We start from the raw sequence: 12,009 nt of genomic DNA, 5'->3' as shown, positions 1-12,009 counted from the left end.
ATCTCTGGGGGAAAGAGGGGATCAGACACCCCCCAGTGCCCCCAGCTCCCCCACGTCTGCCAGGCTGATCTCTGGGGAAAGAGGGGATCAGACACCTCCCAGTGCCCCCAGCTCCCCCACGTCTGCCAGGCTGATCTCTGGGGGAAAGAGGGGATCAGACACCCCCCAGTGCCCCCAGCTCCCCCACGTCTGCCAGGCTGATCTCTGGGGAAAGAGGGGATCAGACACCCCCCAGTGCCCCCAGCTCCCCCACGTCTGCCAGGCTGATCTCTGGGGGAAAGAGGGGGTCAGACACCCCCCAGTGCCCCCAGCTCCCCCACGTCTGCCAGGCTGATCTCTGGGGGAAAGAGGGGGTCAGACACCCCCCAGTGTCCCCAGCTCCCCCACGTCTGCCAGGCTGATCTCTGGGGAAAGAGGGGGTCAGACACCCCCCAGTGCCCCCAGCTCCCCCACGTCTGCCAGGCTGATCTCTGGGGGAAAGAGGGGGTCAGACACCCCCCAGTGTCCCCAGCTCCCCCACGTCTGCCAGGCTGATCTCTGGGGAAAGAGGGGGTCAGACACCCCCCAGTACCTCAGCCCCCCACGTCTGCCAGGTTGATCTCTGGGGGGGTCAGACACTCCCCAGTAACCCCAGCCCCCCACGTCTGCCTGGTTGATCTCTGGGGGGTCAGACACCCCCCAGTGCCCCAGCCCCCCACGTCTGCCAGGCTGATCTCTGGGGGAAAGAGGGGGTCAGACACCCCCCAGTGCCCCCAGCTCCCCCACGTCTGCCAGGCTGATCTCTGGGGGAAAGAGGGGGTCAGACACCCCCCAGTGCCCCCAGCTCCCCCACGTCTGCCAGGCTGATCTCTGGGGAAAGAGAGGGTCAGACACCCCCCAGTGTCCCCAGCTCCCCCACGTCTGCCAGGCTGATCTCTGGGGAAAGAGGGGGTCAGACACCCCCCAGTGTCCCCAGCTCCCCCACGTCTGCCTGGTTGATCTCTGGTGGGGTCAGACACTCCCCAGTGACCCCAGCCCCCCACGTCTGCCAGGCTGATCTCTTGGGGAAAGAGGGGGTCAGACACCCCCCAGTGCCCCCAGCTCCCCCACGTCTGCCAGGCTGATCTCTGGGGGAAAGAGGGGGTCAGACACCCCCCAGTGCCCCCAGCTCCCCCACGTCTGCCAGGCTGATCTCTGGGGAAAGAGAGGGTCAGACACCCCCCAGTGTCCCCAGCTCCCCCACGTCTGCCAGGCTGATCTCTGGGGAAAGAGGGGGTCAGACACCCCCCAGTGTCCCCAGCTCCCCCACGTCTGCCAGGCTGATCTCTGGGGGAAAGAGGGGGTCAGACACCCCCCAGTGCCCCCAGCTCCCCCACGTCTGCCAGGCTGATCTCTGGGGGAAAGAGGGGGTCAGACACCCCCCAGTGCCCCCAGCTCCCCCACGTCTGCCAGGCTGATCTCTGGTGGGGTCAGACACTCCCCAGTGACCCCAGCCCCCCACGTCTGCCAGGTTGATCTCTGGGGGGGTCAGACACCCCCCAGTACCCCAGCCCCCCACATCTGCCTGGTTGATCTCTGGGGGGGTCAGACACCCCCCAGTAACCCCAGCCCCCCACGTCTACCTGGTTGATCTCTGGGGGAAAGAGGGGATCAGACACCCCCCAGTGCCCCCAGCTCCCCCACGTCTGCCAGGCTGATCTCTGGGGGAAAGAGGGGATCAGACACCCCCCAGTGCCCCCAGCTCCCCCACGTCTGCCAGGCTGATCTCTGGGGGAAAGAGGGGGTCAGACACCCCCCAGTGCCCCCAGCTCCCCCACATCTGCCAGGCTGATCTCTGGGGAAAGAGGGGGTCAGACACCCCCCAGTGTCCCCAGCTCCCCCACGTCTGCCTGGTTGATCTCTGGTGGGGTCAGACACTCCCCAGTGACCCCAGCCCCCCACGTCTGCCAGGTTGATCTCTGGTGGGGTCAGACACCCCCCAGTACCCCAGCCCCCCACGTCTGCCAGGTTGATCTCTGGGGGGGTCAGACACCCCCCAGTAACCCCAGCCCCCCACGTCTGCCTGGTTGATCTCTGGGGGGGGGTCAGACACTCCCCAGTAACCCCAGCCCCCCACGTCTGCCTGGTTGATCTCTGGGGGGGTCAGACACCCCCCAGTGCCCACAGCCCCCCACGTCTGCCAGGTTGATCTCTGGGGGGGTCAGACACCCCCCAGTGCCCACAGCCCCCCACGTCTGCCAGGCTGATCTCTGGGGGGGGTCAGACACCCCCCAGTACCTCAGCCCCCCACGTCTGCCAGGTTGATCTCTGGGGGGGTCAGACACTCCCCAGTAACCCCAGCCCCCCACGTCTGCCTGGTTGATCTCTGGGGGGTCAGACACCCCCCAGTGCCCCAGCCCCCCACGTCTGCCAGGTTGATCTCTGGGGGGGTCAGACACCCCCCAGTGCCCACAGCCCCCCACGTCTGCCAGGTTGATCTCTGGGGGGGTCAGACACCCCCCAGTGCCCACAGCCCCCCACGTCTGCCAGGTTGATCTCTGGGGGGGTCAGACACCCCCCAGTGCCCCAGCCCCCCACGTCTGCCTGGTTGATCTCTGGGGGGTCAGACACCCCCCAGTGCCCACAGCCCCCCACGTCTGCCAGGTTGATCTCTGGGGGGTCAGACACCCCCCAGTGCCCCAGCCCCCCACGTCTGCCTGGTTGATCTCTGGGGGGGGGTCAGACACCCCCCAGTGGCCCCAGCCCCCCACGTCTGCCAGGCTGATCTCAGGGATATGACTCCAGCTGGGGTCCCAGAGCCCTCCGCCCCCCAGTACCAGCCACGCCCTCCAGCCCCCCACCCTGGCCCACCTGGGATCTTGAGGCTGAGGTCGCAGGCACTGCCCACGTTGGCCACGGGTGGGGCGCGGCGGCGCCGGGTGATGCTCTCCTTCACCCGCCCCTCGCCCGTCACCTTCACCGAGAAGGGGCTTCCTGCAGGGGGAGCCAAGGGTCAGGCTGGGCCAGGTCTGCACCGAGCCCCACAGGCCCAGCTCCGGCCAGGCCGCGCCGGCTCCGCTCTGCCCCACCTGGCACGTGCTGGTCGGCGAATTTGACGCAGATGATGTAGTTGCCCGGCTCCGTGGGGCAGTAGGTGACGCGGCAGGTCCCGTCCTCCAGCTCCTCCGTGTTTATGTCGACTTTGCTGGGGCCCTCGATCGACAAGCTGAGCCCGCCATAGCCTGGGGGAGAGGGGACGCTACAGCCACGCAAGCCACCCGCCCCACCCTGAACCCAGGCGTCCGGGCCCCCAAACCGGCCCCCCCCCCAACCGCCCCACCCTGAACCCAGGCGTCCGGGCCCCCAAACCGGCCCCCCCCCAACCGCCCCACCCTGAACCCAGGCGTCCGGGCCCCCAAACCGGCCCCCCCCCAACCGCCCCACCCTGAACCCAGGCGTCCGGGCCCCCAAACCGGCCCCCCCCAACCGCCCCACCCTGAACCCAGGCGTCCGGGCCCCCAGCCAGCCTCCCCCCCCCCAACCGCCCCACCCTGAACCCAGGCGTCCGGGCCCCCAAACCGGCCCCCCCCCAACCGCCCCACCCTGAACCCAGGCGTCCGGGCCCCCAAACCGGCCCCCCCCCAACCGCCCCACCCTGAACCCAGGCGTCCGGGCCCCCAAACCGGCCCCCCCCCCAACCACCCCACCCTGAACCCAGGCGTCCGGGCCCCCAAACCGGCCCCCCCCAACCGCCCCACCCTGAACCCAGGCGTCCGGGCCCCCAAACCGGCCCCCCCCAACCGCCCCACCCTGAACCCAGGCGTCCGGGCCCCCAAACCGGCCCCCCCCCCCCCCCCAACTGCCCCACCCTGAACCCAGGCATCCGGGCCCCCAGCCAGCCTCCCCCCCCCAACCACCCCACCCTGAACCCAGGCGTCCGGGCCCCCAAACCGGCCCCCCCCCCCCCAACCACCCCACCCTGAACCCAGGCGTCCGGGCCCCCAAACCGGCCCCCCCCCCCCAACCGCCCCACCCTGAACCCAGGCGTCCGGGCCCCCAAACCGGCCCCCCCCCCCCCAACTGCCCCACCCTGAACCCAGGCGTCCGGGCCCCCAAACCGGCCCCCCCCCCCAACCACCCCACCCTGAACCCAGGCGTCCGGGCCCCCAAACCTGCCCCCCCCCCCCAACCGCCCCACCCTGAACCCAGGCGTCCGGGCCCCCAAACCGGCCCCCCCCCAACCGCCCCACCCTGAACCCAGGCGTCCGGGCCCCCAAACCGGCCCCCCCCAACCACCCCACCCTGAACCCAGGCGTCCGGGCCCCCAAACCTGCCCCCCCCAACCGCCCCACCCTGAACCCAGGCGTCCGGGCCCCCAGCCAGCCTCCCCCCCCCCAACCACCCCACCCTGAACCCAGGCGTCCGGGCCCCCAGCCAGCCTCCCCCCCCCAACTGCCCCACCCTGAACCCAGGCGTCCGGGCCCCCAAACCGGCCCCCCCCAACCGCCCCACCCTGAACCCAGGCGTCCGGGCCCCCAAACCGGCCCCCCCCCCAACTGCCCCACCCTGAACCCAGGCGTCCGGGCCCCCAGCCAGCCTCCCGCCCCCAACCACCCCACCCTGAACCCAGGCGTCCGGGCCCCAAAACCGGCCCCCCCCCCCAACCGCCCCACCCTGAACCCAGGCGTCCGGCCCCCAGCCAGCCTCCCCCCCCCCCAGCCACCCCACCTTGAACCCAGGCGTCCGGGCCCCCAAACCGCCCCCCCCGCCCCCAACCACCCCACCCTGAACCCAGGCGTCCGGGCCCCCCAACCGGCCCCCCCCAACCGCCCCACCCTGAACCCAGGCGTCCGGGCCCCCAGCCAGCCTCCCCCCCCCCCAACCACCCCACCCTGAACCCAGGCGTCCGGGCCCCCAGCCAGCCTCCCCCCCCCAACCGCCCCACCCTGAACCCAGGCGTCCGGGCCCCCAGCCAGCCTCCCCCCCCCCCCCAACCACCCCACCCTGAACCCAGGCGTCCGGGCCCCCAGCCAGCCTCCCCCCCCCCCCAACCGCCCCACCCTGAACCCAGGCGTCCGGGCCCCCAGCCAGCCCCCCCCCCCCCAACCACCCCACCCTGAACCCAGGCGTCCGGGCCCCCAGCCAGCCTCCCCCCCGCCAGCCCCCCACCCTGAACCCAGGCGTCCGGGCCCCCAGCCAGCCTCCCCCCCGCCAGCCCCCCACCCTGAACCCAGGCGTCTGGGCCCCCAGCCAGCCTCCCCCCCCCAACCACCCCACCCTGAACCCAGGCGTCCGGGCCCCCAGCCAGCCCCCCCCACCCTGAACCCAGGCGTCCGGGCCCCCGGGCCCTCCGCCAGCCCCCCCGCCCTGAATGCAGGCGTCCGGGCCCCCAGCCAGCCTCCCCCCCGCCAGCCCCCCCACCCTGAACCCAGGTGCCCGGGCCCCAGCCCCACGCCTGCTGCATCTACCAGCCCGCCCCAGGAGACGCCAGGCACCTGCGTCCCGGGTGTCAATGAGGAACTCGGCTGGCTCGAAGGTTCGCCCCTCGCTGAGGCCCGGCCCGGAAACGCGGACCCGGCTGGCGTCGCCGATCTCCGACTGGCTGATGGTCACGGTGATGGGGCTGTTGGAGACGTGCTGCCCGTTCCGCTTGATGTTCACCAGGTGCTCACCCACCTCCTTGGGCACAAACGAGATCCCTGGGGGGTGGAGAGAATCAGGAGTGAGGGGCACCGGCCGGGCCGGGAGGGGCAGGGGCTGCGGGCCAGGAGGGAGGGGCACCGGCCGGGCCGGGAGGGGCAGGGGCTGCGGGCCGGGAGTGAGGGGCACCGGCCGGGCCGGGAGGGGCAGGGGCTGCGGGCCGGGAGGGAGGGGCACCGGCCGGGCCGGGAGGGGCACCGGCCGGGCCGGGAGGGGCAGGGGCTGCGGGCCGGGAGGGGCAGGGGCTGCGGGCCGGGAGGGGCAGGGGCGGGAGGGGCAGGGGCCGGGCCGGGCAGGGGCAGGGGCTGCGGGCCGGGAGTGAGGGGCACCGGCCGGGCCGGGAGGGGCAGGGGCTGCGGGCCGGGAGGGGCAGGGGCACCGGCCGGGCCGGGAGGGGCACCGGCCGGGCAGCACAGGACTCACCCACATGGCCGTTGCGGAGCCGCTTGAGCTGGCAGGGCTCCTGGCGCCCTGACGGGGGGGTGACGGTCGCTGTCAGCTGGCTCAGGTCCGTCTCCGCGATCTCCAGGGGGATGTCGGCCGAGGAGCCAACCTTCAGCTGGGACATGCGCAGGGTGTCGTCGCCTGGGGGCAGGAACTGTGAGCCAAGGGGAGCGTGCCTGCCCCCGCCCCCCTCACCCCACCCCACCCCATCCTGCCCCACCCCCAGCCCCGTGGCCAAGGGGAGCGTGCCTGCCCCCGCCCCCCTCACCCCACCCCACCCCATCCTGCCCCACCCCCAGCCCCATGGCCAAGGGGAGCGTGCCTGCCCCCGCCCCTCACCCCACCCCACCCCATCCTGCCCCGCCCCCAGCCCCATGGCCAAGGGGAGCGTGCCTGCCCCCGCCCCTCACCCCACCCCACCCCATCCTGCCCCGCCCCCAGCCCCATGGCCAAGGGGAGCGTGCCTGCCCCCGCCCCCCTCACCCCACCCCACCCCATCCTGCCCCGCCCCCAGCCCCATGGCCAAGGGGAGCGTGCCTGCCCCCGCCCCCCTCACCCCACCCCACCCCATCCTGCCCCGCCCCCAGCCCCATGGCCAAGGGGAGCGTGCCTGCCCCCGCCCCCCTCACCCCACCCCACCCCATCCTGCCCCGCCCCCAGCCCCATGGCCAAGGGGAGCGTGCCTGCCCCCGCCCCCCTCACCCCACCCCACCCCATCCTGCCCCACCCCCAGCCCCATGGCCAAGGGGAGCGTGCCTGCCCCCGCCCCCCCCACCCCGCCCCACCCCCAGCCCCGTGGCCAAGGGGAGCGTGCCTGCCCCCGCCCCCCTCACCCCACCCCACCCCATCCTGCCCCACCCCCAGCCCCGTGGCCAAGGGGAGCGTGCCTGCCCCTGCCCCCCTCACCCCACCCCACCCCTGCCCCGCCCCCAGCCCCGTGGCCAAGGGGAGCGTGCCTGCCCCCGCCCCCCTCACCCCACCCCCAGCCCCGTGGCCCAGCTGACCAGTGATGCGGGCGGTGAAGGGGCTGCCCGGGATGTGCTTGTCGTTGTATTTCACCGCGATGCTGTAGTCGCCTGGCAGCACGGGCAGGTAGGAGACGCTGCAGGTGCCATCCTGGTTGTCAGTGCAGCTGATCTCTGCCTTCGAGGGGCCTTCCACCGCCAAGGACAGCCCACCTGCAGCCCAGAGTGGGGACCGAGATCAGGGCTTCCAGCCCCACCGCTTGAACCAGCAGCCCCCAGCCCCCGCCAGGAAGGGGGGAACCAGCCCCACCCCTGCCAGGAAGGGAACCCAGGCGTCCGGCCTCACCTTCGCCAGCATCCTTGGTGTTGACAGTGAAGGTGGCCGGCTTATTGACCACACCGTGGGTGAGGCCGGGGCCGTAGGCTGTCACGTGGCCGCTGTTGACGTAATCCACGTAGAACTGCAGGGGGCTCCCTGCGGACGGGGGAAGACAGATATTATGGGGGGTGAGAGCCAGCCTCAGTCCCCGCCATTCCCCCAGCCCCCGCCCCCTCCACCCATGGCACCTGGGATGTGCAGGCTGTCGCAGCGGATGTCCATTTCGTGCAGCCCGGCCTCCGTGGGCGCGTATCTCACGGTCACCGTTCCGTCCTTGTTATCCGTGATGTCTGGCTTGGCCACCTTCCCCGAAGGCATCCGCACTTCGCCTGTGCAGAGCGCGGGTCAGTCCCCCCTTGACGTAGGGGGCCTGGGGCCACTCCCTGGCTGCTGTGTGTGACCCTAACGGCCTGGGTCCGTAAGCACTGGCCACGGGGGGAAGGGGTCTGGCTGGGGAAATGTGTGCTCAGTGGTTTGGAGAAGGGCCGTCTGCGCTGGGCAGTCATGCAGAGAAGAGACTAAGCTGAGTCCTGGGGGTTCAGGGGCCTGTGGACCCCACCAAGGAGTCTGGGACTGCCGGCCCCTCGCTCCGGCGCCCACCCGGAACCCAGGCCGCGCTGTGTCTGAGAAGCAATACAGCCTCTGTCCTGCACCGGCCGCCCCCTCGCTCCGACGCCCACCCGGAACCCAGGCCGCGCTGTGTCTGAGAAGCAATACAGCCTCTGTTTGCACCGGCTACCCCCTCGCTCCGGCGCCCACCCGGAACCCAGGCCGCGCTGTGTCTGAGAAGCAATACAGCCTCCCTGTCCTGCACCGGCCGCCCCCTCGCTCCGACGCCCACCCGGAACCCAGGCCACGCTGTGTCTGAGAAGCAATACAGCCTCCGTCCTGCACCGGCCGCCCCCTCGCTCCGACGCCCACCCGGAACCCAGGCCGCGCTGTGTCTGAGAAGCAATACAGCCTCCCTGTCCTGCACCGGCCGCCCCCTCGCTCCGGCGCCCACCCGGAACCCAGGCCGCGCTGTGTCTGAGAAGCAATACAGCCTCCCTGTCCTGCACCGGCCGCCCCCTCGCTCCGGCGCCCACCCGGAACCCAGGCCGCGCTGTGTCTGAGAAGCAATACAGCCTCCCTGTCCTGCACCGGCCGCCCCCTCGCTCCGGCGCCCACCCGGAACCCAGGCCGCGCTGTGTCTGAGAAGCAATACAGCCTCCCTGTCCTGCACCGGCCGCCCCCTCGCTCCGGCGCCCACCCGGAACCCAGGCCGCGCTGTGTCTGAGAAGCAATACAGCCTCCCTGTCCTGCACCGGCCGCCCCCTCGCTCCGACGCCCACCCGGAACCCAGGCCGCGCTGTGTCTGAGAAGCAATACAGCCTCCCTGTCCTGCACCGGCCGCCCCCTCGCTCCGGCGCCCACCCGGAACCCAGGCCGCGCTGTGTCTGAGAAGCAATACAGCCTCCCTGTCCTGCACCGGCCGCCCCCTCGCTCCGGCGCCCACCCGGAACCCAGGCCGCGCTATGTCTGAGAAGCAATACAGCCTCCCTGTCCTGCACCGGCCGCCCCCTCGCTCCGGCGCCCACCCGGAACCCAGGCCGCGCTGTGTCTGAGAAGCAATACAGCCTCCCTGTCCTGCACCGGCCGCCCCCTCGCTCCGGCGCCCACCCGGAACCCAGGCCGCGCTGTGTCTGAGAAGCAATACAGCCTCCCTGTCCTGCACCGGCTGGCGGAGTCACATCTGGTGGCAGACAGGGTCCCTGATGCGCTGTCTCACCGTTGCCCGCTCACACAGGGCTGGTCCTGTGGGAGGGGATCAGGGGACACTGGGGGAGCAGGTTAGGGGGCTGGCCAGGAGACACCAGGCTGGCTGCCAGGGTGATGGGTTCATAGGTCTGATCTGACCATATTCTGCTGCTCCCGTCAGAGATGACCCCAAGTGGGGCAGGGGGAGAGTCTGTGGGGATGCAGCCCCAGAGCCCCTGCCCCGACTTACCCGTGATCTCCCCCTTCTTGATGGTGAAGGGAATCACCAGGTCGAACGGCCGCAGCCCGGCCACGTCCAGGCCGTTGACTCCCATCAGGGGCCGGTCTGTAGCCTGCAAAGATCCCCAGGAGGCAGCAGGGTGAGGGGGGGTGCTCTGCAGGGCCTGGCTGGGAGGACGTGCTGGCCAGCGTGCGGGGAGACAGGCTGCACTCACCATGACCTGGAAGGGGCTGTTGGGGATGTGCTCCCCCCCGAAGCGGACGCAGATGACGTATTTCCCGGGCTGGGGGGCCGTGTAGAAGATGTCGAAGGTCCCATCCTCGTTCTCCACCACGTCCACATCCACCTCGGAGCCGTCGGGCGTGCAGACCGTGCAGGTCACCTTCCCTTTGCCCGCCGCCTTGGTGTCCACCGTGATGACGGTCTCCTCCCCGATCTGGATGGTGGGGCCGATCCCGGCGCCTGGCGGCAAGGGGGAGTGAGAATCTGCCTGGGCCGCTCCCTCCCCCATGCAGCCGGGAAATCCCCTTTGCCCTGCCGGATGCAGGCTGCCCACCCCGGGGACGCCCGCAGCTGAGACCGGGCCTGGTCCAGCCCCGTGTCACAGGGCCCCCAGCTCAGCCCTGGCTCACCCCCTTGTTCCGGCTGCCCCCGCTGAGAACCAGCCAGCTCGTGCCATGCATGGGTGCCCAGGACGGAGCGTCCTGCTGGCAGGTAAAGCCCCAGCAGCAAAGCCAAGCTCCCACCCCCTCCCCTGGCAAGCAGCTTGGACCCCCAGCATTCAAGAGGGCGAGTGGCCAGCTGCCAGGGGTCAGGTCACTGCCCAGCAGGAGCCCGTCCGGCTCAGGGCGGGGCGCTGCCTGCAGGGGCGCCCAGGAAGGGCCAGCCCTGCGGGCCGGCGGGACTCAGTTTCCCTGCCGAGGAGGCTCGGCCTGCTCTCCTGAGCAGGGCTTCCTGAGCGTGAGCAGGGCCAGGCCTGTGGTTAACCCGCCAGGGTGCTTTTGGCAGCGGCAGGCGCTCCAGCAGCCCCGCCCCGGGCTCCATGTGGCGCCGGAGCGAGAGCGGCCCCAGCCACAGCCAGGGAGATGAGTCAGGCTCCTCCGCTCTGGGCAGGAAGCCGCAGGCGAGTCAGAGGAGCTGATTCAGCCCAGGCACCAGCCCCGCCCAGCCCCTGAAGGTGGAGGGGAAGAATTTCTGCTCCCAGCCCGGCTCCCTCACAGGGCCGGCAGGGGCTGCTGCCAGGAGAGGGGCCCTGCCCACCCCCAAAGCCATGCAGTCCCAGGCCAGGGCCATGCAGGGTGGGGTGCAGCGGCTGGCTTACCTAGCCCGTGACCTCCGATCGACACTACGGTGACGGGGCAGAGAAGCGAGGAAAGTCAAGTGAGACACGGATCACACCCCGCGGCCCCCCGCCCTCCCCGTGGCTGCCGAAGCAGGTGGTGTGTGGCAGCGTGAGGGTGGTGCGGCCCCCGCCCGCCCCGGGGCGCTCACCGGTGACGGTGCACTTGCTGGCGTCGCCGGTGGGCAGGGCGCGGATGCGGTAGGGCGAGAAGGGGATCTCGTCCCCGCCGTATTTGATGAGGATGGTGTAGCGGCCGGTCGTGTCCGGCACATAGGAGACTGTGTAGGTGCCATCCTGGTTGTCCCGGATCGTGGCCTTCTTGGGCTTCCCCTCGGGATCCTGGGAGGGGCAGCGGGGAGTGAATAGAGAACAGACCCTTCCCCCCTTCCCCCCACCTTTCCCACCCACTCGCTGGGACCTGCACAGCCGGCAGCCCCCTTCCCCTGGCACCCCCTGCACCCTGCAACCAGCACTGCCAGCAGCCCCTTTCCCTGGCACCCCCCTTCCCCCCGCGACCAGCACCACCGGCAGCCCCCTTCCCCTGGCACCCCCCTCCCCCCCGCGACCAGCACCGCCGGCAGCCCCCTTCCCCTGGCACCCCCTGCACCCCCCGCGACCAGCACCGCCGGCAGCCCCCTTCCCCTGGCACCCCCCTCCCCCCGCGACCAGCACCGCCGGCAGCCCCCTTCCCCTGGCACCCCCCCCCCCCCGCGACCAGCACCGCCAGCAGCCCCCTTCCCCCGGCACCCCCCTTTTCCCCCGCAACCAGCACCGCCAGCAGCCCCTTATCCCCACAGCCCCCTGCTCACTGGGATCTGCATGGCCAGCAACCCCCAGTGCCCCGCTCACTGTGATCTGCACAGCCAGCAGTCCCTCGCCAGCGTCCGTGGCATCGATGGTGAACTCCACGGGCAGGCTGGCGGGCACCCCAGTGGTGTTGAGCCCAGGCCCGCTGGCCTTCACTTTGCTGGCGTCGTGCGTGGGCAGAACCTTCACCTTGAAGGGGCTGGAGAAGGGGCCGAGGGGTCAGTGCCAGCCCTGGTGGGTGGCTGCCCCGGCCCCCAGCCTGGCCACCTCCCACCTACCTGCGCGGCACCTCCTGGTCCCCATAGTGCACGGCGATGCTGTAGGGCCCCTCCCTGCTGGGCACGTAAGTCACCGTCTGGGTGCCATCAGCACTGCTCACCACGTCCACTGGCTCCAGCACACCTGGGGGGAACCAGGGTCAGGGGCTGGTGGACTC

General features: G+C 71.7%; 1 protein-coding gene across 6 annotated transcripts in view; it reads right to left on the bottom strand.

Moving 5' to 3' along the window:
* FLNA (filamin A) overlaps positions 1-12,009 on the bottom strand; it is a 67,067-nt gene that overhangs the window by 10,145 nt on the left and 44,913 nt on the right. Inside the window, exons 27-39 of one of the 6 annotated variants that reach the window (XM_089770272.1) lie at positions 11,852-11,975; positions 11,616-11,772; positions 10,916-11,105; positions 10,746-10,769; positions 9,639-9,886; positions 9,434-9,536; positions 7,635-7,775; positions 7,414-7,542; positions 7,107-7,280; positions 6,082-6,243; positions 5,454-5,657; positions 3,048-3,200; positions 2,830-2,952 (exon numbers count right to left, since the gene is read on the bottom strand). In XM_089770272.1, coding sequence (XP_089626398.1) covers positions 2,830-2,952; positions 3,048-3,200; positions 5,454-5,657; positions 6,082-6,243; positions 7,107-7,280; positions 7,414-7,542; positions 7,635-7,775; positions 9,434-9,536; positions 9,639-9,886; positions 10,746-10,769; positions 10,916-11,105; positions 11,616-11,772; positions 11,852-11,975 — 1,932 coding nt within the window. Of the gene's footprint in view, positions 1-2,106; positions 2,229-2,510; positions 2,748-2,829; positions 2,953-3,047; positions 3,201-5,453; positions 5,658-6,081; positions 6,244-7,106; positions 7,281-7,413; positions 7,543-7,634; positions 7,776-9,433; positions 9,887-10,745; positions 10,770-10,915; positions 11,106-11,615; positions 11,773-11,851; positions 11,976-12,009 lie in introns of those variants that run through there. The other 5 variants (XM_089770275.1, XM_089770274.1, XM_089770270.1 and 2 more) reach the window with 5 other exon arrangements.

Source organism: Pelodiscus sinensis, chromosome 18 (genome assembly GCF_052426305.1).
Source record: "Pelodiscus sinensis isolate ZL-2025 chromosome 18, ASM5242630v1, whole genome shotgun sequence".
In the NCBI taxonomy this organism is placed as follows: domain Eukaryota; kingdom Metazoa; phylum Chordata; order Testudines; family Trionychidae; genus Pelodiscus; species Pelodiscus sinensis.
Note: the sequence above shows the minus strand (reverse complement) of the source record. Positions and strands in the feature narration are given on the sequence as shown.